The sequence below is a fragment of the Notamacropus eugenii genome, chromosome 1, assembly GCF_028372415.1.
Source record: "Notamacropus eugenii isolate mMacEug1 chromosome 1, mMacEug1.pri_v2, whole genome shotgun sequence".
NCBI classification, from domain to species: Eukaryota; Metazoa; Chordata; class Mammalia; order Diprotodontia; family Macropodidae; genus Notamacropus; species Notamacropus eugenii.
The window spans coordinates 444,708,991-444,735,755 of NC_092872.1; the positions used below are offsets into that span (position 1 = coordinate 444,708,991).

The 26,765-nt window shown below is 36.8% G+C and overlaps 1 protein-coding gene across 4 annotated transcripts in view; it reads left to right on the top strand.

Annotated features, from left to right (window-relative positions):
- Window positions 1-26,765, top strand: part of RABGAP1 (RAB GTPase activating protein 1) — a 217,273-nt gene that overhangs the window by 55,820 nt on the left and 134,688 nt on the right. For all 4 annotated transcript variants that reach the window (XM_072631849.1, XM_072631850.1, XM_072631848.1 and 1 more), the window contains exons 3-6: window positions 6,480-6,708; window positions 12,989-13,193; window positions 20,840-21,014; window positions 24,324-24,481. In XM_072631849.1, the coding sequence (XP_072487950.1) occupies window positions 6,480-6,708; window positions 12,989-13,193; window positions 20,840-21,014; window positions 24,324-24,481 (767 nt within the window). The remainder of the gene's footprint in view (window positions 1-6,479; window positions 6,709-12,988; window positions 13,194-20,839; window positions 21,015-24,323; window positions 24,482-26,765) is intronic.

A 26,765-nucleotide genomic window follows, 5' to 3' on the forward strand; every position in this document is an offset into this window, starting at 1 on the left:
AGAAAAGGGGAAAATAAAGGAAGCATAGATTAAGAGATGGAATTTTCAATAATATTTATAGCAACTATTTTTCATGGCAAATAATTTGAAAGTGAGGAAGCAGCCATCACCTGAGGAATGTTTAAACAATTTATGATATGTAAATGTGATGAAATACTATTGTGCTGTTAAAAAATGATGAAAAGAATGGTTTTTGAGAAACTTGGGATGACTTAGAGAAGTGAAGAGAAGTAGGAGAACAGTTTATACATTAACAACAAAAAAATCACACAACTTTGAAAGACTTAGGAACTCTGATCAGCCTAATAACCAGCCACAATTCTAAAGGACTGCTGATGAAATGTTCTACCAGCCTACTGATACAGAGGTGAAATAATGCAAAATGAGAGATATGCGTCTATATATAATCACACTTATCCTCATTTTGAACTTTCATCTCTATTTATACACACTTGTGTATACAAAAAAAAATATGTGTTTGTATGTATGTAAGTGTATGTATGATGGAAATCTGTTTCATCTGACTACATGTATCACAGGGATTTTGTTTTCTTCCTTGGGGTTTTTTGGGGTGGGGTGGGGCAAGGACAGAGTTTAGGAAGAGGGAGAGAAAGCAGATTCTTGCTGATTCAAAAAAATTAATTTTTTTTTTAAAGGGAAGAAAGAACTACGAAACAGATTGAATATGGAAAATGAGAAAGAGTGAGAAAGATACCTAGATTTTGAGGCTGGGTGACTGGGAGGATGAAGGTACCTTAAATAACAATAAGAAAATTAGAAAGAGGGGAGAGTTTAGATAATGAGTTCATTTTTGGACATGTGTAGTGTGAGGTGTCTATGGGACATCTAGTTCAAGATGTCCAGTAGGCTGTTGGAGATGTGAGACTGGACGTTTAGAGAGTTTTGCACTGGATAAGTAGTTCTGAGAAACATCAGCATTGAGATGATATTTGCAATGATTCCATTGCAACAGATTAGATAAAATAGTATTGAATATAAGTTGCCAACCACCCCTTGGGGAGATGATGAAAGGATCTGGGGGGCAGTAGTAGCCTTGGGAGCAGTTGAGGGCATTCAATAAAAATAAAAGAAAATTTGAAAAACTATTTGTACATATTTTATCTGTTGTATAACAGTGTTAAAGTCATGGTGATTACATTATCTTCCAAATAAATACACAAAATGCAAGATATAACGGATCAATGGTCAAATACACTGACAGGTCTTAACAAGCAAGTGTTGGCAGGTAAGCATGTCACACATTGTCAGGAAGTCCAGCATGCATTGGCAGGAATATGTGCATATAATGACTTGTTTACAATATGATACTATACAGTTATATGATGTAATATTGCATCATCAAAATTTCAGTACAGGGAAGAAACACAAACTTACAATAAATTATTAATTTTAAGATATGTCATTTTTAAAAAATTTAAATGACATTTCAAAAGCTCATTAAAGGGTTAAAGAAAGTAGATTTCGGGGGGGGCACTTTTTTTTTTAAAGGGGAAGTAGGTCAAGTAAGTTTGGTATAGAGAGAAAAGATAAGTTTGCAGGACAACATTGGAAGACACTCAAGGTTAGTGGGCATGAGCTGGATGAAGATCTTGCTAAGGAGACTAAGAAGTTAGAGAGGTAGGAGAAGTAGGAGACAATAGTATCTTGAAAACAAAGAGAGTATCAAGAAGAGGATGATCCTCAGTGTCAAAAGACTGCATAGGGCTATATCTCAAAGAGATCATAAAAATGAGAAAAGACCTTACATGTACGAAAATATTTATAGCAGCTCTTTCTGTAGTAGCCAAGAACTGGAAATTGAGGGGATGCCTATGAATTGGGGAATGGCTGAACAAGTTGTAGTATATGAATGCAATGGAATACTATTGTGCTATAAGAAATGACGAACAGGAAGATTTCAGAGAGGCCTGGAAAGATTTATATGAACTGATGCTGAGTGAAGTGAGCAGAACCAGGAGAACATTATACACAGTAACAGCCACAGTGTTTCAGGGCTGTTTCTGGTAGACTTAACCCTTCACAGCAATGCAAGGACCTAAAACATTCCCAAAGGACTCGAGGCAAAATGCTATCCACATCCAGAGAACAGAACTATGGGATCAGAATGCAGAATAAAGCAGAATATTTTCTCTTGTGTTATGTTTTGGTTTTGTTTGGTTTTTCTCATGGCTTCTCCCATTCATTTTAATTCTTCTATGCAACGTGACTAATGTGAAAATAGCAATGTATGTATAGAACCTATATGATTATATGCCATCTCGGGGATAGAAGGGAAAGGGAGGAGGAGAAAATTTAAGACTGATGGAAGTGATTGTTGAAAATTGAAAACAAATTAAATTTTTTTTTAAAAGACTAAATAGAAGTCAAGAAATGTCTGAGAAGAGGATTAGATTCAGTGATTAAGGAATTATTAGTAGCATTGTAGAGGGCACTTTTAGTTACACTGCTAGTAAATGTCTAAGGTAAAATTTGAAGAAACTAGGATCTTATCAACCTTCAAGGCTAGTGCCCTATTTCCTCCACCACAGAAGCAGTCACTGTATTGTATACATTTATACTTAGAGGTTGTTTCCCACTCCCATGGTTGTAATATAGAGGCAAAAGGCACTTATAAAATGTATTTTTAAAGTGACATTAAAAAGAAAAAACAGAAACGTGAACAACATTGATCTAGGCATTTCTCAAACATATATGATCTATATATATATATATCTTAAATGCCCTCATTTCGATGTGGTAGAAAAATGCACTGAACCAGGAACCAAAGAGTCTTTGCTTTGAATACAAGCTCTGCTACTAACTTTCCGTGTGACTGGTCAAATAACTGCCTCAGCTTTTTCCTTTCTAAGATAACTAAGTTTGACTAGATGATCTCCAACTGAGTTCCTTTTTAACTTTTAATTCTATAGAAATCTAGCATTCAAAAATCTCTTAAGAAAAGTTTTCCTTAGTGTCCTTTTTATTTTAGAAATCATTATTATTTTAATAGTTATAATGATAATAAATATGGGCATCTAAATATCAACTTTTTTGTGAGGTTTGTAAAATTTAGACTGATATTCAGTAGCCCTAGATTCTAGTTTCAGCTCTGCTGCCAGTAATTGTAAATTATATTTCTACAAAGCACTTTCCTCACCAACTCTGTGACATAGGTAGTGCAAGGATTGCTATCATCCTGTTTTGTAAGTAAGGAAATAAGGCTCACAAAATGAAGTATATTGCCTCAGATGTCACATAGCTAACGTTTTCTGCTACATAAACTATGTCATACATTCTAATGGGAAATATAAAGATAAAATTATGATCACATAAAGGAATTTAAGAGTTTATGAACAGGAAAGTAGAATGCATGTGGGTCTAATGAGGTCAAAGGTATGACTGACTATCTTTGTGTGTAGTTGAAGTGGAGAGGAATAAATCATGGAACTTGGATAGATTGAGGAACTGGGAAGTTGGAGTGTTTGAAAGAATATCATTGTGAATACCGAATTCCCCGAATATGAAGACAGGAGCTAGGAAAAAGAGAAGACTGTGAGATAGGCACTCAACTCATTGCTGAAGGAAGGAGAATGTCTTGGGGGCTGTAAATAAGAGCCACCAGGATCTAGACTGATTGATAAATTTGGTTAGTGTGAACCTTAAAGAAGGAGAGATAATTTAATGAAGGTATTTAAGGGCAGTTCTGGAAGTAGCAGTGAAGAACTTGTAGTATTCCAACTCCCCCACCAATACCAGAGAGTCAATGATATAAGAGTAAATATAGCCAACAGATAATGAGGGAACTGGTGGCATTGAGTGGGAGTCCTGTTTCAGCAAAGCCCAGGAGATATAAGGAGTGAGAAAGACAGTTAAAAGTTTGTTAGAGCAAGCATTCTAGAGAGCATAACAGAAAAGGTTAGGCACGTCTCAAATGGGCTGTCATTGGGGACTTAGTTGAATGTAGGCATGAGAATGCAGCAAGTTGTTGATGGGTGTTGGAGATTGAACACTACACTTTGTTGTAACTAAAGATCAAAAAAGCAGTGCTTGGTGTGTGTATATAGATTCATGAACCTCTTGCTCCATTACTCCCCGCAATCACTTGTTGTCCATAATTTGGAAAACTATAGTGTTAGGTAAGTTCTAAGGTCTCTTGTTCCAACACTCTGTGACTTTTTGTAACTTGATGTCAATTTAATTTTCTTTTTACAATGAAACCTGACCTTTAATTTGACTTTTTTAAAGCTTTTCTCATTATTCAAACTGTTAATACTATTTTTATTTTATTTAATAAATATCCTCTCTGGATTTGTGAAAACATCTTTGTATTTTGGGAGTTGGAGGTTCAGGACAGTTTCTGAATTGCTTCTTCTACTTTAGTTAAAGACATCTCTTTTCTTTCATAATGCAATATAATAAAAGTCATAGGGATAGGTACTAGATCTGTAATTTCATTGGTACAGGGAACTCCCGTGAGGAACTTCCTCAACCACTACAGGTTAGCACTTTCTCTTAAATATATAATCTTAGAGTGTTGCCTAGAGCAAAGAGGCTAAGTGATTTGTGCAGGATCACACAGTCATTATGTGTCAGAAGCAGGACTTGAATTCATATCTTCCTGGTTCTAAGTTCTTTACCTTCAGCATCATGTCATGCAAGAGACAAAAGGTATCTAAATTGGATCCTCTGTTACTTTTCAAAAAATCATTATTGATACCTTCCTACATTTCCCTATATAGCTCCTGTACCTCCCAGAGAGCCAGCCCTTATAATAAAGAACAAAAAAGAGAAGAAAAAAGAAATCAACATTTTGGCAAAACTAACCAATAACACTTTGAAAAAGCCTGACATTATCTGTTATCCTACACCTGAAATTCCCTCACCTCCACAAGGAGATGCTTGTTTCCTCATGTGTCATTTCTGTATACAAGCTTTATCATTGTAATTTCATAGCATTCAGTTTAATTGTTTTCTCTTTATTCACTATGTTTATTGTTTTCATAGTTCTTCTTACTTTTGTATCTGTCATATGTCTTCCCTTACTTCTCTATAGTATCATATTCTTAGGTTTGTAGAAAGTAGTAATATTTCATTGCAGGTATATAGCAAAACTTTTTTAGTCATTGCTCAGTCAAAAGGTATGTATTTCCCAATTTGCAAAAGGTACTGGTATAATAGATCTTTCTTTTTATCGTTGGCTTCCTTGGAAGATGTGTGTATACACGCACACACACTCACACACACACACACACACACACACACACACACACACTTTCCAAACTGTTTTCCAGAATGGTTGGTCCAGGTCACATCAGTACATTAGTATGCCTATCTTTATACAAGCCTTCCAAATTGATTGTTCCCCTCTTTTATCGTCTTTTCCACAATCATGTTGCATTGCGTTACCCTTTTTACCACTCATACTTTGAATGTGTCAAAGCTATTGGCACCTTCTCATATAGCAGTAGGTTTCCTCAAAAATACCTAATAACCTTTACTTGCTATGGATGTGATAAAATATACAGTGATCCAATAGAATGCTTTTTAAGGGATCATAAATTTTTGATGGTTACTTCTCAGAGTATAAGGTGGCAGTAATAATGTTTCATTTCAGGCACTTTGTCCTTCTGGTCGTATAAAAATATGAAAATACCAGTAGGCGCTAGTTGAGTAAACTGTAGGAGGATTCAACCAGACAACTTTGATGCACTGTCACGTTCATTCATATACTTCAGAACCTCAGGAGTGCATGATTTAATTGGTGTGGTTACCTTTCCCATAGCCCCTCTCTGTCTCATTAGACCATATTTGTTGCTATGGCTAGAAATATTCTATGCTTGTTATACTGGTGGTGATACATCTCTTTAGGCTTAGCTAGATGGGTCCTCAAATGACACTTTGCTGGACTTGTTTTCAGAGCCTTTCCAGATTGACATAGGACCTAACCAAAGCTTGTGCTTCCTTGGTGAAGGCTGGAGATTCCAGGATTATGGAATCTTCATGCTATGCTCCCACTAAACTAAAAAGGCTTTGTGTATGAGTATTGCTATAGACTTTCTGTTTATAATTAATTCCAGGATTGGCATAATTAAGTAAGAAGTGACTCAATATCAGAAAAATTGGCCAACAGGTCATCACTTTCTTCCTTCCATATGTTTTGGGGTGGGGGAGAGGGAAGGAACAATAACAGTAGATGAAGTAGACATGAGAAGTTACAGTCTGTTTCCATAAAGGGGGTTCCCATAAACAAAATCACAAATTTTCAAGTATTGAAGAGGAATTGTATGAATTGAGAATGCAACTGCAGCTCCACTTAACTTTACTACCATTCTTGATTTGTTCTATTTTTTTAAACAAGCAATGAAAGATATCTTTTTATTAAAAGGAAGGCTAATGATTTATTTGAAACATAGACCCAATTTTAATCATTGCTGGTCTTTCTTTTGTCCTTGCTGATTGCATGTGTTTATGACCCTTAGATTGTAGGGAATGGAAGTGAACAGCAGCTGCAGAAAGAGCTAGAGGATGTACTGATGGACCCACCAATGGAAGATGGTGACAAGGAACACATGGAAAGAACACAGATTGACGGAGAAGGAGATGGGCCTCTTGCAAATGAACTCTCCACTTCATCTACTATTAACCCAGTGTCATTAGCAGGACTCCAGAAACCAGAGATGAGCCTGCCAGTGAAACCTGGACAAGGAGGTTAGGACTGTTCCATTGCCTGATATTCTGTTCTCTGAAAGAGATAAGTTATCTAAGTTAACTAAGTTAGCTAGTCCAATCCATTGAAACAAACTGAGGCCCAAAGAATTGATGTTATTTACTCAAAATCACATAGAGAGTTAGCAACAAAACCAGCACCTGGGTCCCCCAGGCACAGTTGATGCTATTTTCATATTTATATCTACTCTGTACTCTGTTCTTTTCATAATGGTTACAAATACAGTTCCTGCTTTCTAGGAACTTTTATTCTAAGGTCTTCATGGATTTAAATGTGTCAACTAAATTTCCTTTTGAATTTATTTCTAATTGAATCAGTTGAAGAAACAAACCTTTAATAATGCCTCCTGTGTACAAAACACATTGCTAGGTGCTGAGATTAATAACAAAAAAAAAAATTCTGCTCCTAAGGAATTCAGATTCCTTAGGGATACAAAATGTAAATTGATTAAAAATTGTTTGAGGGAGAAGGGAAAAGCACTAATAACCAGGTAGATCAGGAAAGATTTCATTAAGAGGTGACACCTGAGCATTAAAGGAAGCTAAAACTTATAAAAAGTAGAGGTAAGAAAAGAATTCATTTAGGATGTGGGGGGCAGCCCATGCAAAGACATGGAAGGAGGAATGACAAGAGGGCTGGGTGGGCTAGGACATGAGTATATAAAGGAGGGTAATACAAAATAAGTCTGAAAAGTTAAACTAAAGACAAATCTTGAAAGCCTAAGGAATTTCTATTATATTCTGGAAGAAAGAGGGAATCACTGAAAGGGGATTTCTAAGTAGGAGAATGACATCCTCTGACCTGTGGTTGAGTAAGCACCCCAACATACACAGGGAAGCCTGCTCTCACAGGTTCTTTGATCTGCTTTTCTAAAAGGAAAGCAACTTTTGAGGGTTAACAATCTCCTTTAGTCAAGCCTATATATCAATCATGTAGTTCAGGAAATCAACAGACAGCGCTTCCAAACTGGGAAGATGCTAAACAGTATCTTCCCAGAAATCATCAAAGAACACTGCCTTGGGGTCCCAGATCCAGAGAGCAAAATAGTCATTGGAAGAATCCATTATCACTTCCCTAAAGAGATCCCAAATTGAAAACACCAAGCAGATTGTTGCCAAGTTCCAAAATTATCAGGACAAGGAGAAAATACTGCCAGCAGTCAGAAAGAAACTATTTAAATATTAAGGAACTCTAGTCAGGATCACACAGGACCTTGCAGATTCTCCATGAAAGGATCAGGGGGATTGGAATGAGATACTGCATTAGGCAAAGGAGTTTGGACTACAAGCAAGGATCAATTACCAAGCAAAATTGAGCATAATGTCTCAGACAAGAAGACAGACATTCAATGAAATAAGGAATTTCCAGACCTTCCCTGTGAAAAGGCCAGGCTCATTAGAAAATTTCATTTTCAAAAAAAAGACTCAAGAGAGGCTTAAAAAGATAAACAGGAAGAGAAAAGAAAAAGAAAATTTGTTATTTAATATGGGCAAACTATTTACATCCCTATATGGGCATTAACTCCCTCTAAATGAATACCTGAAAAGGCCAGCCTCAAAAGGCAAAGGTCTCCCATTGTATCCTGGATCATCTCCTGTCATCCTGATGCGTTGATGAATATCTGGTCACTGGATCCAGATAGCTCAGAAGTTGAAAGTGAGGTGGGTGAGCTTGCACAGCCCTCTCTCACTCAAAACATAGTCAAGTGCAAGTCATGTCATCATTTCTCTGATGTCATGGTCTTCTTCAAAAACAAAGGATGAACACAGACTGTGAGTAAACCAAACTGCCTGAGTGGGGACCCAGCTAGTTGGGTAATCCTGCTCATCCTTTCCCTTCTGTTTCCCTCTCCCCTTCCCTTGGGGCTTTGGAGTTTACTGGGTAGATGTCCTTCCTTCCTTCCTCCCTCGCTCTCTTCCTTCCTTTCTTTCTTTCTCCCTCCCTCCCTCCCTTCCTTCCTTTCTTCCTTCCTCCCTTCCTTTCCCCTTCTGGTTCCCAAAACCTTAAACCCAGTGCATTCTGAAGCCCATGGGCTAGACAACAGTAGGTCCCTGCCCAAGCTCCATTTAATGGCTGGCTTAGAGTGATTATCACTTAGTAACAGTGTCTGTTGATTTAGTTATTTTTCTTTTGTTCATTAAAAGGGCCACCTCCTGACTACTTCTTAAAGAGGCCTATTCACTCAATGGGTGTTACCTCCCTCTAAGTGAGTACCTGAAAAGGCCAGCCTAAAAAGACCAAGGTCTCTCATTGCATCCTGGGCCATCTCCAGTCATCCTGATGAATATCTGATCACTGGACCCAGATGACTCAGAAGGAGAAAGTGAGGTTGGTGACTTTGCACAGCCCTTCCTCACTCAAAACCAAGTCAAGTGCAAGTCATATTATCATTTCTCTGATGTCATGTCATCTTCTTAAAAAGGATGGACACAGACAGACTCTAATCAAACTCCCTTTAATGGGCAAGCCCATTAATGGGTGGGGAAGATCCTTAATCATATTAACAGTACAAATACATGTACTGTTTCTAGTTAAAGAAACTCTTGTATTTGTACTTTATTCCTAGTAAGGACTCTTGGTTGATTAAGACAAGATTCAATCAGAGGTATTATACTTCTTGATTATACTAAAAAAATAGCAAAAGATCCTACTTTGCTTGCCCTTTTAGTGGTTTAGATGATTATTTTGGCAGCTATGTGAAACAGTAATTACCTGATCTCTTCTAGCATCACTTATCTTTTCCTTTATCTACTTCAGTAATTCAGCAGATCCATAATTTTATCTGTGTGGCCATTGATTGCGTCTAGCAATACAAATTTTTAAACCCTCTCCCTAACTTTGAAGGTGGTTTCAGGAATTGCTGTGACTAAAATAAATTCATTACCAGGTGGTCAACTTTCCTAGTATATAAGTGTTCAAGAGCAGGAAGAATGTGAGAAAAAGGTTGGAGGATTTGAGAGAGAAGATTTGACTGAATAGCAAGTAGGATTCCTTTGTGGTCCCCCTTTATAGAAAGAAGGAGAAGAAGAATGAAAGGAGTGGGTAGAAAATAAGGACAAGAAGGAAAATGCTGTTTTCAGGAGAAGAGGTAGAGAAGCTTAAATCCAAGTTTAATTCCACTCAACAAATATTTAACAAGGTGTGCTAAGTCCATCATTCCCCTAGTATCACATCTACTCCACGAGCACTATTTTTTGTTTTGTCTTTTTATCCTCGTTGCTAAGCACAATGCCTTGCACATTGTAGGTGTTTAATAAATGCTTATTGAATTGATTTTAGTTCTTGGAGGCTTATTCATTTTAAATCTCTGCAGTACCTTCCCTCATCTCAGTCAATTGTTTTCCACAATAGACCTAAAGTAACTCTTAGTTTTATAACTATCTGTTGTTAGTGTCGTATCTAAACTTCATGTCCTTCCTAGCAATCAAGCACCATGCTTTTCACACAGGCAGTTAAAAACTATTGTTTTTCTTTGGAAAATCTTTATTTGGAAAGGGCTATGGAAGATAAGAAGAAGCTTAAAAGGTAGTTGTTGCCCTGAGTAATAGAGAAGTCAAAGAAGAATCATCTGTGGGTGAGGGGTGAGAAAAGTTACTTTTGTTGCAGCATAGTTGAAGGAAGATAGAATAGTGAGAAAAAGTGATTCTGTGGTAATCCTGGTTTAAGGTGACCATGGCCTAGACAAAGAATTTAACTATGGAAATGTATTAGGTAGGAAAGGAATGTGAGAAGCTTCCTGCAAGAAGAAAAGCATATCTATAATTCATAGGAGACAGAAGTTTCTTGTATTCATATCTACTGTGGTAGTTTGCAATTTTTAATGATGAAAAGTTATGCATTCAACAGAAATCTGGTTTGTACTTTATCCAGTCCACAAGTATTTTATAATATCTACTATATACCAGACACTGGGGATACAGAGAAAAAAATGAATTAGTTTGTGCCCTCAAACAGCTTTCATTTTATTAGGAAAAATGTGTGTGTATGCAAAATAAATACATAAATAAAAAGTAATTTGATAGAGGAAGGGAGCACTTATACCTTGAGAATAAGGAAAGATTTCATGGAGAAGATGGTACTTGAACTGAGCTTTGAAAGAAAGTAGGAGTTATGAGATATGAATGGGAGGAGGGAATAGATTCCATAAATGGATAACAGCCTGTGCAAAAGCACCAAAATTTTTTGTGATTAATAGAGACAGATCAGTTTGAATTGACTGTAGACTACATGAAGGAAAATAATATACAGAGTATCCCAAAAGTCTTAATGCAGTTTAGATTTTAAGGTATAATAAGGCTGGAAAGGGAGGTAGGATCAAGTTTGTTAAGGGCTTTGAAAACCAAAAAGAAGAATCTGCATTTGACTCCAACAGTCGTAAGGAACCATTGAAGTTTACTGAGTTGAGTAGAGACTTCTTAAGACTTCTGCTTCAGCAAAGTCACTTCAGCAAATGTGTGAAAGGATAGATTTGAGAGGGGGCAGGCATGAGATTGGGAAAATAATTGGGAGGATGTTGCAATAGTCTCAGTGAGAGGTGATTTAGGCTTGAAAGGGGTGTTATCTGTGAGTAGAGAAAAAGGGACAAATACAAGAGAGGCTGAGACTAGAGGAAGAATCATCAAGACTTGACAACTGTCTGGACATATAAAGTAAGGGAGAGGGAACTGAAAGGATGGTCAAAATGGAGAAGCTTGGAAGAAGGATTGGTTTGATGGAAAAGATAATTAGTTCTGTTTTAGACATGTTAGTGTCTGAGATGCCTTTGGGACATCCAGTTCAAAATATCTCATAGGTAGTTGGTGATGTGGGACGGGAGTTCAAGAAGGAGATTAGAACCCAATAGATAAATCTGTCAGTCATCAATCAATTAATCAACAACCATTTAATAAATACCTGCTCTGTGCTAGGCACTGTGCTATGCCTGGATATAAAGAAAACAATGAAACAGTCCCTACTTACAAACACGTTCTGTTGAGGGAAAACAGCATGTGTGTGTGTGTGTGTGTGTGTGTGTACACATGTGTATGTGCATGTGCATCCATATGTATAGTATAGGTTCTGTAAAGTAATTTCAGGAAAAGGGCACTGGCCATTGGGAGGCTCAGAAAAGTCATCATATAGAAAATGGTGCTTAAGCTAAGATTTAAGTGAGAGATTCTGTGAAGTAGAAACCAGGAAAAAGGGGAGGGCATTCTACTTATAAGGGAGAGCCAGTGCCAAAGTGCAAAGACTGGGGATGGAGGGCCATGTGTGAGATACAGAAAGAAGGCTGGGTTGATAGTATTATAGAGGATGAGAAAAGGATTCGTGTACATTGGAAAAATAGATAAGGCCCAAGTCGTAAAGGTTTTAAAAGCCAAGGATCATTTGAAGAGAGATATTAATTAGTCCCATAGTAGCTAATGTGGTCACCAAAAGAAAGTATGTAGAAAGAAAAGAGAAGAGAAAAAAAAGAAGAGGTTCTAAAAGAGAGCCTTAGCAGTGAGTAGACATGACATGGTTGATGAGTCAGCAAAGGACATTGAGATGGAATGGTCAGACCTAGAGGAGGGAATCTACGAGAGCGCTGTCATAAAAATCCAGAATAAGGAAAGTGTCCAGAAAGAGAAGATGGTAAACGGTGGGAAATACTATGGAAAGGTGCAAAAAGATGAGAACTGATTTTTTAAAAAATATCAGATTTAGCATACCATGAAAGACTGATAACTGGGAAGAGATCTGTTTCATTTGATCGAGGTCCCAGACCTTATTACAATGGTATGAGAAGGGAGTGAAGAGAGAGGAAAGTAGAAGGCAAGAAGAGGAGGCTACATTTTCTAACAGATTAGTAGTAAAAGGGAGAAAAGATATAAATTCTTGTGCAAGATGCTGGGGGAGTTATAATATTTAGATAAGATGAGATTTTGACCTCATGGAGCTTAGCATATAATATTGAATTAATCTGATTAAAAACTATGAAATAAAAGCAAGAAGACAGTTTTATGAATTTTGACTGCACCTCAGGCTTTGCTTCAGATTTTGGAATCAGAGTGCAAGTGATAAGCAATTCCTAAAATAAGTCAATGTTAAAAATTAATAACATGCCAAGTGGTATGTTGGCTTTGTTTCTTGGTCTTACTTTCTAAGATTGCATCACATGTTCTCCTTAACACTTAACAGTTTCAGTACCTAAATTTTGCTTGTAGATTTTTTTGCACAAAATATATTCTCACAAACAGAATGTGAAAATTGACCAGAGACTTATTTCCTTCTTTTGTTCAGATTCTGAAGAATCCAGTCCTTTTACACCAGTGGCAGATGAGGACAGTGTGGTCTTCAGCAAACTTACTTATTTGGGCTGTGCCTCAGTGAATGCTCCGAGAAGTGAAGTAGAGGCCCTAAGGATGATGTCTATCTTACGAGGCCAGTGCCAGATCTCTCTCAATGTGACGCTTTCTGTGCCAAATGTGTCTGAAGGAACTGTAAGGTATAGTATTCTTGCTGATTTGTTTTTCCCCTAACTCTCTAAGGTATAGTATTCTTTCTAATCCTTTTTTCCCCTAACTCTCTAACAAAATGTTCTTTCTTGTTATACTAGTATTTCATGCTTTTGCTCAAGTTTGAATCAAAATGCCACACTACTCATTTTCTACTTGAGGAATAAAAGCAAGAGTCTATACTTAAAGTCAGGAGACCTGGTTTTGAATTTTGATTCCACCATTAACTGTGTAACCATAGCAAAATCATGGAACCTTTTAAAAACTCATTTCATCACTGTAAAATGGGGAGAACAAAATAGACATCATTCTTCACATGACCATGCTCAAGAAGGATGTCATGTAAGCTTCAAAGTGCTATCTGAATGTGAGTCATTGTTATAATACTGTATCTATACTTTACACTAGGATGCCTCAGAACGCAGCTCAAGTCTCATGTTGAAGGCTTCTCTTAAGATACACATTGGTGTTTCCCTTCTCTCCTTTTGTAGTTATTAAACATACTTTATAGTTAGTTTCTTATATCTCCCTCTTCAAATTTGTCTTAACACTTTCGCTGAATATCTCTTTTACACTTATCTTACTGTCCTTTGTATCATAATTGTTTGTTTTGGTCTTCTCTCCATTAAGTTTCAAGCAACTTCAGAGCAGGACTTATGTTCTATTTTTGTGCCCCTAACTATTAGTACAGTGCCCTGTCCATGACAGGTGCTTCCGAAGTGTTTGCTTTGTTGGTAATTCACATTTATGTAGAGCTTTAATATTTATGAAGTTTTCTTTTTTTACAAGAACCCTGTAAGGTAATGTTAATATTAGACCTCCAGAGATCTGTCCTATCCAGTTTTATCAAGTTCTATTCATCTCCTTAACTTCTTTCTTATTTATTTTATAGTTAGATCTAAGTCTCAAGGGGGTGAGTTGAGGTTCCCCACTATTATGGTTTTTCTCCTATTTCTTCTTATAACTCATTTTAATTTTCCTTCAAGAATTTGGATGCTGTTTCATTTAGTGCATATATGTTCAGTATCAATATTAAGTCATTGTCTATGGTATCTTTTAGCAAAATGTAGTGTCCCTAATTTTCTCTGTTAATCGAGTCTATTTTTGCTTTTTTCTTTCTCTGAGGTCATGATTACTGTGCTTACCTTTTTTATTTCAGGTGAAGTATAATAGATTCTGCCCAAGCCCATTATTTTAACTGTGTATATATGTTTCTGTTTCAAGTATGTTTCTTGTAAACAGTGTATTGTTGGATTCTGGTTTCTAATCCATTCTGCTATCCTCTTCTATTTTATGAGTGATTCATCCATTCACGTTTAGAGTAAATGTTTTTTAATTCTGTCCCCTCCTCAAGAGGCTGTTTTGTTTCTGACCACTGCCTCCCTTAATTTACCCTCCCTGTTATACCTATCACCACCACCTTTCTCTTAACCCATTTCCTTTCTACCTCCCTATTGAGAAAAATGAATTTCTATATCCAGCCATGTTTGTATGTATATTTTTTTCATCAGGAATCCTTGAAAATCCTCCATTTCTTCAAATATCCATTTTCACCCCTATGGGATTATACTCAGTTTTGCTCAGTAGGTTATTCTTGGTTATAATTTTAAGTTGGAACTTACAATTTCTCATATTGCTACAGAGAAGCATCAGGGTATTGTTAACAAATATGAGAACTTTCAAATATCAGATAAGTTGCTAAAGTTTTCAGAGAAGGTGGGAAGAAGAGTGACTCAGAAGTTGAAAGAAGAAGGAGATACAGTCATCCTAGAAGGAAGAACTTATCTTGGATAGATAGTAAGGCCAAGTTAAAATAACCTATCATTGTAAAAGAAAAGAACCTTGTTGAAGATAATTTTGTTACATTTGAATTAATAAAATTGTGAGATTAATAAAGTATGTTTTTCCTTTCATGAAAGTGACTGGAGAAAAAAATAAAAGAAAACCATTAGCTGTAATATTAAATATAAATGGAGTAAATGTCCCAGTAAAAGAAAAGAATTATAGCAATGGCTCAGATCAGAATTCAACAGTATATTGCTTAGAGGAACTAGTTAATTCAACAAAGGGTTAATAAAAATGGAAAAGTGATCTAAAATTTGCAAGTGGGAGTTGTGTCCATGGATACTGGCAGTATTTAATTCAACACAGAAAGCATTAAAAGAGATAAATGAGGGTTTTATATTATTATATTGTGCTATACAAATTAAGAGTGTATTATTTTTACAATTATGTTTACCCAATTATCCTGAAACAATGCATAAAGGAAAACCTTACAAAAGTAGATTTTTTGAAAATAACATACTTTATTTTTTTTTTTAACTTTTAACATTCATTTTCACAAAATTTTGGGTTACAAATTTTCTCCCCTTTTATCCCCTCCCCCCCCCCAAACACCAAGCATTCTAATTGCCCCTGTGACCAATCTGCTCTCTCTTCTATCATCCCTCTCTGCCCTTGTCTCCGTCTTCTCTTTTGTCCTGTAGGGCCAGATAGCTTCCTATACCCCTTTACCTGTATTTCTTATTTCCTAGTGGCAAGAACATTACTCAACAGTTGATCCTAACACTTTGAATTCCAACTTCTTTACCTACCTCCCTCTCCACCCTTTCCCTTTGGAAGGCAAGCAATTCAATATAGGCCAAATCTGTGTAGTTTTGCAAATGACTTCCATAATAGTTGTGTTGTATAGGACTAACTATATTTCCCTCCATCCTATCCTGTCCCCCATTACTTCTATTCTCTTTTGATCCTATCCCTCCCCATGAGTGTCGACCTCAAATTGCACTCTCCTCCCCATGCCCTCCCTTCTGTCATCCCCCCCACCCTGCTTATCCCCTTATCCCCCACTTTCCTGTATTGTAAGATAGGTTTTCATACCAAAATGAGTGTGCATTTTATTCTTTCCTTTAGTGGAATGTGATGAGAGTAGACTTCATGCTTTTCTCTCACCTCCCCTCTTTATCCCTCCACTAATGAGTCTTTTGCTTGCCTCTTTTATGAGAGATAATTTGCCCCATTCAGTTTCTCCCTTTCTCCTCCCAATATCTTTCTCTCTCACTTCTTGATTTCATTTTTTTTTTTAAGATATGATCCCATCCTCTTCAATTCACTCTGGGCACTCTGTTTCTATGTATGTGTGCGTGTGTGCATGTGTGTGTGTGTAATCCCACCCAGTACCCAGATACTGAAATGTTTCAAGAGTTACAAATATTGTCTTTCCATGTAGGAATGTAAACAGTTCAACTTTAGTAGAAAATAACATACTTTAAATCAATTCACAAGCACTTAAAATACACCTAATTATATGCCAGATCTTCTTACTATGAATTAGGGATACAAATTCAAAGAAGTGAAGTAATTCCTACTCGGAAGGAACTTATGTTCTAATGGGGGAAGACTACAAAAACAGTTATAAATATAAAGAGAATAAGTACGCAATAGTGAAATCAAACATAGGTTGAGAGGGAGAGCGCCAGAAGTCCTGGAGAATCTGGAAAGGCTTCATGTAGAATGGGGTGCTCGAGGTGCATCTTGAAAGAAGAGATTCTGTGCGATAGAGGCAAAGAAGGGCTACATGCTAAGCATAGGGAACAGCCAGTATAAAGGGCACAGAAATGTGATGTGGAGTGCCTTATGAGAAACAATTCAACAAGTACCTACTGTGTACCAGGCATTTTGGCTAGATTGTAGAGTTCAGGAGGGACAAAAACATAACAAAAGTCAAAAGATAGGGTGGAGGAAGTTTGTGAAGAGCTGTAAAGGCTAAGTAGGAATTTCATTTGATCCTAGAGGGAACACAGAGCCATTGAAGTTTATTGAGTAGGGGAATGACATAGATCAGTCATTAAGAAAATAATTTTGGCAGCAATTTGAAGGGTGGACAGAAGTGTGAAGAAACTTGAAGCAGGGAGACCAGTTAGTTGGTTGTTGTAATAATCTAGGTGAGAAGTGATGAAGACCTAAGCCAAGATGATAACAGGGTGAGTGGAGAGAATGGATCAGATTTAACAAATGTTCTATAGGTATAAATGGCAAGATTTAACTACTGATTACCTCTTTTGAGTGAGGGAGTATTATAATTTGAAGATAAAGCCAAAATAGAATTAGTTGTGCTTCAAATATTCAATGAATGGTTGTGCTTCAAAAAGAAGAGAGCTTAGAAGAGGGGTGCATTATGGGGAAAAGATAATGAACTGATTTGAATCTGTCTAATTTAAGATAGCTCCAGGACATCCATTTTAAAATGTCAGATAAGCAATTGATGATGCTCAGGAGATTGGTGCTGAGGATAGTGACAGGCTGGATAGATAGATCTCTGAATCAGAGAAATAGGATCTGATGAGATTAAAAGAGAGAGATTGTAAAGGGAAAAGAGACTAGAAGAAGCAAGCCTAAGCCTGAACTGAAGGGAACTCCTACAGTTAGAGAGTGTGATGTGGATGAGCCAGAAAAGAAGACTGAGGAGTGATCAGAAAGCAGGAAATGAACTGGGAGACTAGTGTCAAGAAATCCTGGAGAGGAGAAAGTATCTAGGAGGAGATCATAGTTGATAGTGTTAAATGCAGTCAGTAGGTCAGGAAAGAATAAAACTTTTTAAAAGGCCATCAGATTTGTCCATTAAGAAATCATTGATACCACAAGAAAGAGCACTTTTAATTGAGTGATGAGGTCAGAAGCTAGAATGCAAAAAGTTGAGGAGTTAGGGAGGGGAGGGGAGAACTACAAGCAGTGAGTGTAGACAGCTTTTTCCATGAGTTTGGCTGAGAAAGAAAGAATCCTAGCTTGAGGGAGTGGTAGGATTTATTGAAGATTTTTAAGGATGGGGGAAGACTTGAGCATGTTTGAAGGTAATAAGGATGAACCCTACTAAGAATTACTGAATATATAATGGTTTATGTGTATGGTGTAATTTTTTATAAAAGCATTATGAAACATAAAGATGAAAAGGCCTAAATGAAATGATGCAAAACACAATCAGCAGAACCAGAACTAAAACAATGCAAGAAAAAAAGGGAAAATGAATACAAAACAAGAGACAGTGTAACTCTAGGCATATGGGGAAAGTATATGTATATTATTTGTTTTGAATGATAGCTATAACATTTGTAAGTTTTATTTTTATTTGATAATAATTTACAATAAAGTCTTACCCTTATGCTTCATCACAGCAAAGCCCCATAACCTTTTTTTATGTCATGGACTATTTGGCAGTCTTTGGCCTCCAGCAACCTTCTCAGAATAGAATAGATAAATACAGTATAGATGGGAAGGGAGTTAGGGAGATCCACAAAGGCTTTAAACAGAAGGTGGTCCTTGAGCTGCATCCTAAACAAAGAGCAAACAAGTCTTTGAGGCAGATGTCAGGAGGAAGTGCATTCCAGCCAGGACAAAGGCTCAGAGATAGCAAATGGAGTGTTGTTGAAGAGAAACAAGTAGAAAGCCATTTTGATTTGATCACAAAGTACAGGAGGCTGAGACATGTCAAATGAGTCTGGAAAGATAGGTTGGGACCAGGGTGTATATGCCTTTAAAAGATAAACAGAGGAATTATATTTGATGCTTGAAGCAATAGGAAGCCACTGGAATTGATTCAGTAGGAGAGTTCACAATTAGATATTCATTTAAAGAAAATTACTTTGGCAACAATGTGAAGGATCAATTAAAAGAATGAGACGTTTGAGTCAGGGGGACCAATTAGGAGGCTTTTGCAGTAAGTCAGGTGAAAGGTGATCAGCTGCACTTAAGGGGTAGTAGCTGTGTGAAAAGAAAAGGGTCAGATGTGAGAGAGGTTGTGAAGATAGAAATGACAAGGTGTGGATAGCATATGTGAGATGAGGGATAAGGAGTTAAGAATAACACTAGCATTAAAGGATGAAAGTGTCTTTGTCAGAAAGAGTGAAGTTTGGAGCAGGGAAAGGTTTATCATTTAAGAGAATGAGTTCAGTTTTGGGAATACTGACTTTAAGATGTCCCTGGGACATCCGGTTTGAAATGTCCAGTTGTCAATTTTTGGTGTGAAACTGAAAGTTTCAGGCAAAGCCCAGGGCTAGAGATAGAGATTTGAGAGTCATCTGAACCGATATGTCAGTTATACCCATGGAAGCTGATGAGGTTACCAGGAGATAATGTAGAGAAAGAAGAGAAGAGAACCTAGTACAGAACCTTGGGGAACACCTACAATTAGAGGGTGTGGTATCCTGACTGAATGTCATTTCTACTACCCCAGCATCTCTCACATATCCCCTTGTCTTTCCTCATATGAGTCACTCTGCCTCAAGTCTTTTTGCACTTTATCACCTCCTCCATGCAGCTTAAAAGGCCAAGTGCTTTAAGCACTCTTCTGACAGTGCTCTTCCTCTACTCATTAAATTCCAGTGACTCCCTATTGCCTCACACTTTACAGTTTGATTTTTAAAATCCTTCACAGCATGACCCCAACCTATATTTCCAACCTCATTATATATTTTTCCCCTTCCCACATGCTGTGGGTCCAACCAATCTGGCCTTCTCACTACTCCTCACACATAACACTCCATTTCATTTTCTATGACTTTGCACTTGCCATCCCCAATACCTGAAATAGGCTTCTTCATTCCTACCTCATAGAATCCATCACTTTCTTCAAGAGGAAGGTTGAATACCATCATCTTCACAAAACCTTTCCTCATTCCCCCCCAACTATGCATATCTTCCCTCTCTATAATTACCTTCTGCTTTTTTATGTTTATTCTGTGTATACTTACATATGTACTTGTCTCCCCAGATAGAATGTATACTTCTTTAGAACAGGACTTTTTTCATGTTTTTCATTTATACAGCCAGGTAGCACGGAGGACAGAGCACTAGACTTGGAGTCAGGAAGATTTGATTTCAAATTCTACCTTGGACACTTAATAGCCATCTTATGCTGGGCAACACACTTAACCTCTCTCTGCCTCAGTTACTTCATTTGTAAAGTGGGGATAATAATAGCACCTGTCTTCCAGGGATGCCTTGAAGATAAAATGAGATTTGTAAAGCCCTTAACAAACCTTAAAGCTGTGTATAAATGCTAGCTATTATTATTATTATTTCTTTTTGTTTCCCCAGCACCTAGCACAGTTTCCTGGCACAGAGTAGGCACTTAATACATATTTGTTGATGTATTGATTGGAGTCTCACCATTTGATTTATTATCAAGAGGTGTAATTTTTTTTTTAACATAGCTACACTCAAGAAATTATCTCTTCCTAAAGGAGTAATGAGCAATAAGTGCAAGGAGGACCACACCATTGAAATCACAATTTGTTTAGAATATTTAAAAAATCAATTTCTGTAGTAATTTTCAATATAAGTGACCTGTCCAGGATCACATAACTAGTTAATATCATAAAAAGACTCAAACCCAGGTCTCTTGACTTCAAGCCTAATACCCCTTTCACATCACACATCACACTATCTTCCTATAAACAGTACCTTCAGGAGACCACATATGTTTTTTATATAGAAAGACTAAAAACAAATATGGCAATATTACTTAAGGCAGGTCATATGATATTGATTGAAACATCTTGAAATTCATACTCATATGCCAAAATTATAGAATTTTAACATTCTGATCTTTTCTTCTGATTTTTTTTATATCATAAAACAGACTTTTGGATCCTCAAACAAATACAGAGATTGCAAACTACCCCATCTATAAAATTCTCTTCTGTGTTAGAGGGCATGATGGAACTCCAGAAAGCGACTGCTTTGCTTTCACAGAAAGTCACTACAATGCCGAACTCTTCAGAATACACGTCTTCCGGTGTGAGATACAAGAAGCTGTAAGTCTCTTAAGACAGCTGCCTCTGCAACTGAAGTCCTTTTCTCTGAGTGCAAGAATCTTAGATGACCTTCCAGAATTTCTAGAAATAATAAAATGCTCACTTATATTCAAATGGACTGTGATTTGAGCTTGTGCTCACTGTTTACTGTCTGTTAAGACTAGAAAAAGATATAGTTAGGTCATAATTAACCAAACTCCAATATACACACACCCTACTTCCCAATTAACCTGTTTTTTTTTCTTTCTAACTAGGCTTTTAAGAGAAAAAGTCAAGTGCAAGAAAACAAGGTCATGTCAGAGTTATTTTTTTAAAACAACTCCCCAGGTCTATCCTGGGTTTGTTACTGATTCATCTCTGCCCAGATCACCAGTCTTCACTTTTGCAGAATGAAGAAGTTGGACAAAATGATGTCTCTAGCACTTTCTGATTCTAGCACTTTGTGTCTGAGGGTCTTCTCCCCCTCTAACATCTTGTGTTGTGTCATTGCACAGACTGAGGACCTTTCACACTCCAACATTTCACATTTTATGTTCTAAAATTCAGTTTTCTGAAGACAGTTCCCAGCTCTGACACTATATGATGATTCATCACTTTCTACAATGTAGTGCAGTGTGTAAAGAAGCCTGGACTCTAAAGCCTCAGGTTCTAATGTGTCTGCTCCACCATGTAGTAGCTAAGTCATTTATACTTAGTCTTTCTGATTCTCAGTTTTTCATTAATTAATGAAGCATTTTATTAAGTGAATAATATGTACTAGGCACTAGTGATACAAAACCCAGAAAAATGAGCCCGTTCCTGCCCTTAAGAAGCTCACAATCATTTTTAAAATATAAAGATACTAGCTTGTCTCATAAATTTGTTGAGAGAGTCAAGTGTGATTATGTAAAAAACCCATAGATACGCTAAATAATTATGTTTTGATCAGTTCAGTACTATCACCAGGTAATTTACCACCTGTATAAGTTTAAAGTGATTATTTTATCAGCAGTACTCTACATTGAGAGTACAACTTGGCATAGTGGAAACAGTGCTGACTTCAGAACCAGGAAGATCTGAGTTCAAATCCTAGGTCTGCTACTTACTGCCTGGGTAATGGGCAAGTCACTTCACCTCTCAGTTCTCGAGGTAACTCTCTAAAACCATAAGTTGCAGAGAAGGTGTTGATCTACATTGGTGGATTCCTCCAAAAATCCCGTGTCAGTGAAATCAGGCTAATTCCTTGCCTCTATGACCTTCAAGGTCATCAAAGGAACATTCTATGTACATAGATTTGGAATTGGATGGCCTTTGAAGGTCATGTAGTTCAAGCCCTTCTTTTTGCAAATGAAGATACCAAGGTTAAGTGACTTGCCCAACTCCAGATAGACAGTAAGTGGTAGAGTTTATTTTTGAACTCAGGTGTTTTAACTCACAACACCTTTCCCCTGCGTGAGCTACACTCCTGTGCTTAGTTCAGCCACAAACATTTATTAAACACATAATGTTCCATGTGCTGTGGCAGGCTGTAACGATGTAAAAGACAGGGGACTCAATTTTTGCCCTCATGAAGTGTACGTTTATTGAATTCCACCAAAGCAGAAGAACATCGTGGCAGATTTTTCCCAAGTTTTCCAGCAAGCATTAAGAAAAAGATTTTCCATCTAATTCAACAATTTTGTTTTCTTGAAATACTTATGTAACACATAATTAAAAGTTTAGGTTTCCAACCCTGTAAAAGTACAATTAGTGGAACATCTCTGGCTAATTGAGTTGTTACTATGTAAGTTGTTAGAGATTCCTGCTTACGGCATTTCTTAACATTTCTAAAGATAGTGTTGAATTTTATTCCTATTATTTGTTTGTGTTCATGGGTAGAAATATTAAAACCAAAAGTTTCTCATACCTTGAGCTGAACAAAAATTTGTCTAAACTGAGAAAAGGTGTAGAAAGGATTTGGTTGGAATATTAGCAGTGTAAGCAGCTATACTGAATCTTCAGTAGAAACAAGAGGTGGATGTTATAGTAATAGCAGTGTTAATAATAGGTGATAATAACATTTACATAGCAGTTTAAGGTTTGCTAAGCATTTTATCTCATACTTTTACAATAATCCTGAGACATTATCTCATTTTATGAGTGAAGAAACTAAGGCTGAGTGAAGTTTAGTGACTTCCCAAAGTCACACAGCTAGTAAATGTCTAAGGGAAGATTCACACTTGGACCTTTCTCACTCCAAGTGTAGCACTTTATCCACTATGCCACCTGAAGGCCTCAAGTGACATAGCCTGCTTTGATTATGAAAGCCAGTTTTGAATTTGGCTGTTGCAGGTGTTCTGCTTTATGTTAATGTAAGAAATACATATGGAGGTAGGTGTAGAAGCATGAACAATGGAATGAAAGATAAATATGAGTTCTACCTAATCCCTGCTCTGCTATTTACTAGCTGTGTGATCTTCAGTAATTTAACTTCTCTGAGCTTCATTTTCCTCATCTGTAAAATGAGGGGTTAGACCAGGGTACCCAAATTTTTTTCAGTAGTGAACTGCATCATTTGAAAACCATAGTATGGATATCCATGGAAACTCTTGTGCCCTGGGACATTGGATTTGGGGTTTTAGAACCTCTCAGCGGTTGAGTCCCAGAAGACCCTCTAGTGCTCTTTGAGGGGATTGGAGGCTCTCTAAAGACCCTTCTAGCCCTAATCCTTTGATTTAATTTTATGATTAAATATTTTCTACTTCTGTTACAATTCCTAATTGATAGAAGTCTGTTCACATGATACCCAGCAGCAGTCAGTTTCATAATTGTCATAGCAGGTGCTTGGTTTGGTTCTAATAGCCTTATAAGTCTTTATGCTACCTAATTAGATAAGTTTTGTTGTTGGGGGTGTCTTTCCTTAGAATCTGTCTGATGACACCCTGAGATCTAGCTGGCCACAGCTTTCAAAGGGCTGTTATTTTGATGATGTTGAAGCTCTGGGACTAGGGACTCTACAAAATTATTTCCAACTTGAACTTTCTCATGTTCTGTAATTCAGATTTTTCTGACTACTTCCCTCTTCTTAAAATGTCCTTTTTGGTTAAGATTGATCTCATTTGAAAACTTTAAAAAATTGGGTATTAACCAGAGAAAGGAGAAACAATTGTAAATCTGCAGAGAAAATGTAAAGTGCCTCATTAAGCATGCTACGTGCCAGCAATCACAGGTCCCAGACTCTTTTCCCACACTTTGTAGAGAAAGAAGCAATAGCCTTCCCATTGTAGAAGTGTATTTGCTAGTTTCTTTAGAAGCTTCTCCCCTAACCTGTCTGGTTCTTTGTGACTTCAGGTAAGTCGCATTCTCTACAGTTTTGCCACTGCCTTCCGCCGTTCTGCCAAACAGACCCCGCTTTCCGCCACAGCTGCACCACAGACTCCTGACAGTGACATCTTCACCTTCTCCGTGTCTTTAGAAATAAAAGAAGATGATGGTAAAGGTTACTTTAGGTAGAGAACATCCTTTTATTCTTTTGCTGTGAATCTATATTAATATGATCAATGTTGGGCAGTAAAACAAGTAAAATGTTTAGTCATAAATGAGCTCTGTGACATAAATATCTCCTTTGTTAGAATTTTTTTAAAAAGTTTCAAGGGAATGTTTTGGGCTACTTTTAAAAGGTAGAATTTAAGGATTTATCTTACTTGAAAGTATCAAAGGAAAATAATCAAAGAACGTTCTTCCCTGGAACAAAAAAATGTCTATTTGGTACCATTATTGTTTTAAGCCAAATTAAACAACATACAGTTGACCTGTATCCTGAAGTACATGGAAGCTAAGACAGCTGGATTTATATATTTGTTTGGCTTGCTATAACATAAAGAGCCTCTTAAAACTGAAGTCAAGTTTTCTAATTAAACCATGAGAGACAGTGTGGCCTGACATCTGAAGGACCAAACCTCAGTTGTATATTCCTGGACAAATTACTTAACTCTCTCCGTGCCCCCTAGCAACTTACCTACACTATACATTAAAGATAAATTGCCAGTCTTCACCTTATGGAGGGAGTTCCCATATGAGGGAATTGCCCTCACTAATGAAATCATGGGTCCAAATTATAAATAACACTATCTGAACAAACTGGAAAAAGAGAGATGTGGGTTTTCTCTGAAGGCTGTGCCTTTCCTTGGGGATAGTAATAACTATCTTCTTTCTAGTTAATATACTGCCTTTCAGGGCTAACATTTTTACTCGGGGAAGTAAAAGAAGTACTAGATTAGTAGAAAGTCTGAGTTGGGATCCTGGCTGTGTAATCTTGGGCAAGTCACTTCTCCTTTCTGAGCCTCAGTTTCCTCATTTGTAAAATGGAAATAACTACATTCAGAGGGATATTATGCATAAATAGCTCTTTGTGGATTCAAAAACATTATATTAATGTTAGCTGCCGTTTTTATATTAAGAAATTGACATTTCAGCCCCCTCTGCTGGCCAGTTCACTAGAAAACTTTGAAAATGGATTGTACTTAATGTGCACTCATTTGGTAAAACTGGAAATGTTCTTCTGTCAGATGTTTAGGAAAAAGATTTGGACTTTTTGAACTGGTTTTGGTAGGGTCATGTCTTTAAACCTTAAGATAATGTTTTAGAATTTAACTGAAGATACTTGTATATGTCTGGCCTCTCTCTGTGAAGCCTAAGGTATTAGAAATTTTTTGTAAGCCTCAGAAATCTCTCAGGAAAAGGTCCTGCACATGCTATTAAAACAGTTTTGTTCCCATGATTCCTCAAAGAAACCTTTCTGTACCCAGACAAGATGGCCATCTCAAACACCAAGAAAATCAGTCTGCCATTCCCATTAGATTATTACTTCCTCCTCCATCAGCCTTTTAAACTTCAGTTTTCTATGCCAAAGTAATATTTACAAATATTTGTCCCTTCTGACCTTGGCTGAGTAGTGCCCTTCAGTTTTCTAATACAGATGTTACTTTGTTACTTCAAAATAACTGGGATTGCATTAACCTGAATATGCTCTATACCAGTACCAGTATATACTCATGCTTGACGTAATGATTTATAGCAGTGACCAGAAAAACTCATCATCTGGTGGCGAACCTCTCTACACCTAGTGAGGCCAGTCTCCAAATAACAGATGCAGAAACTTTCTAACTTGATCGAATTTGCCAACGTTTATAGCCCACTGGCATAGTTTTTCAAAACCCAAGATTGCTTCCATGCTGTAATAAGGCACAGGAGGATGATTTTTGTGGAAGAATTAGAATTTTAAATTTTATAATATTCTTGTAGTAGTTGATATTTATATGCTCTTGAACCCAAATTATATAATTTTAATTCTTCCCAGGCATTTTTTTATGCATCTTGATTGTCAGAATTTCTATGTAGTCTTTTATAATATCTTCTGATGGTTGTGTTGTTTTTGCATAGTGTTGAGCAATAGCCAGATTTATTTTAGATTTAAAGGATATGTTGAGATCTGGACAGAGATAGGTATTCTTCTTAAAAAAAGATCAAAACACCCAGGAGTACTAGTGTGGGTTTAGTGGCCTGTTTTTTTTTAATGGGTTTTAAAATAACAGATAAAAGTTTTCTGATGATCTAAAATTTTCTTAAATATAGTTTTGATATTAACTCATTAATTTATCATTATGATAAATATGTAGGATAGATTTCATGATAAGTTCACTTCTTACTTGTATATATAAAAGCTTCTAAGAGTTTAGCATGACTGTTGATCTAATTGCTAATCATAATCATAAGTTCACTTTATTTAAGGAG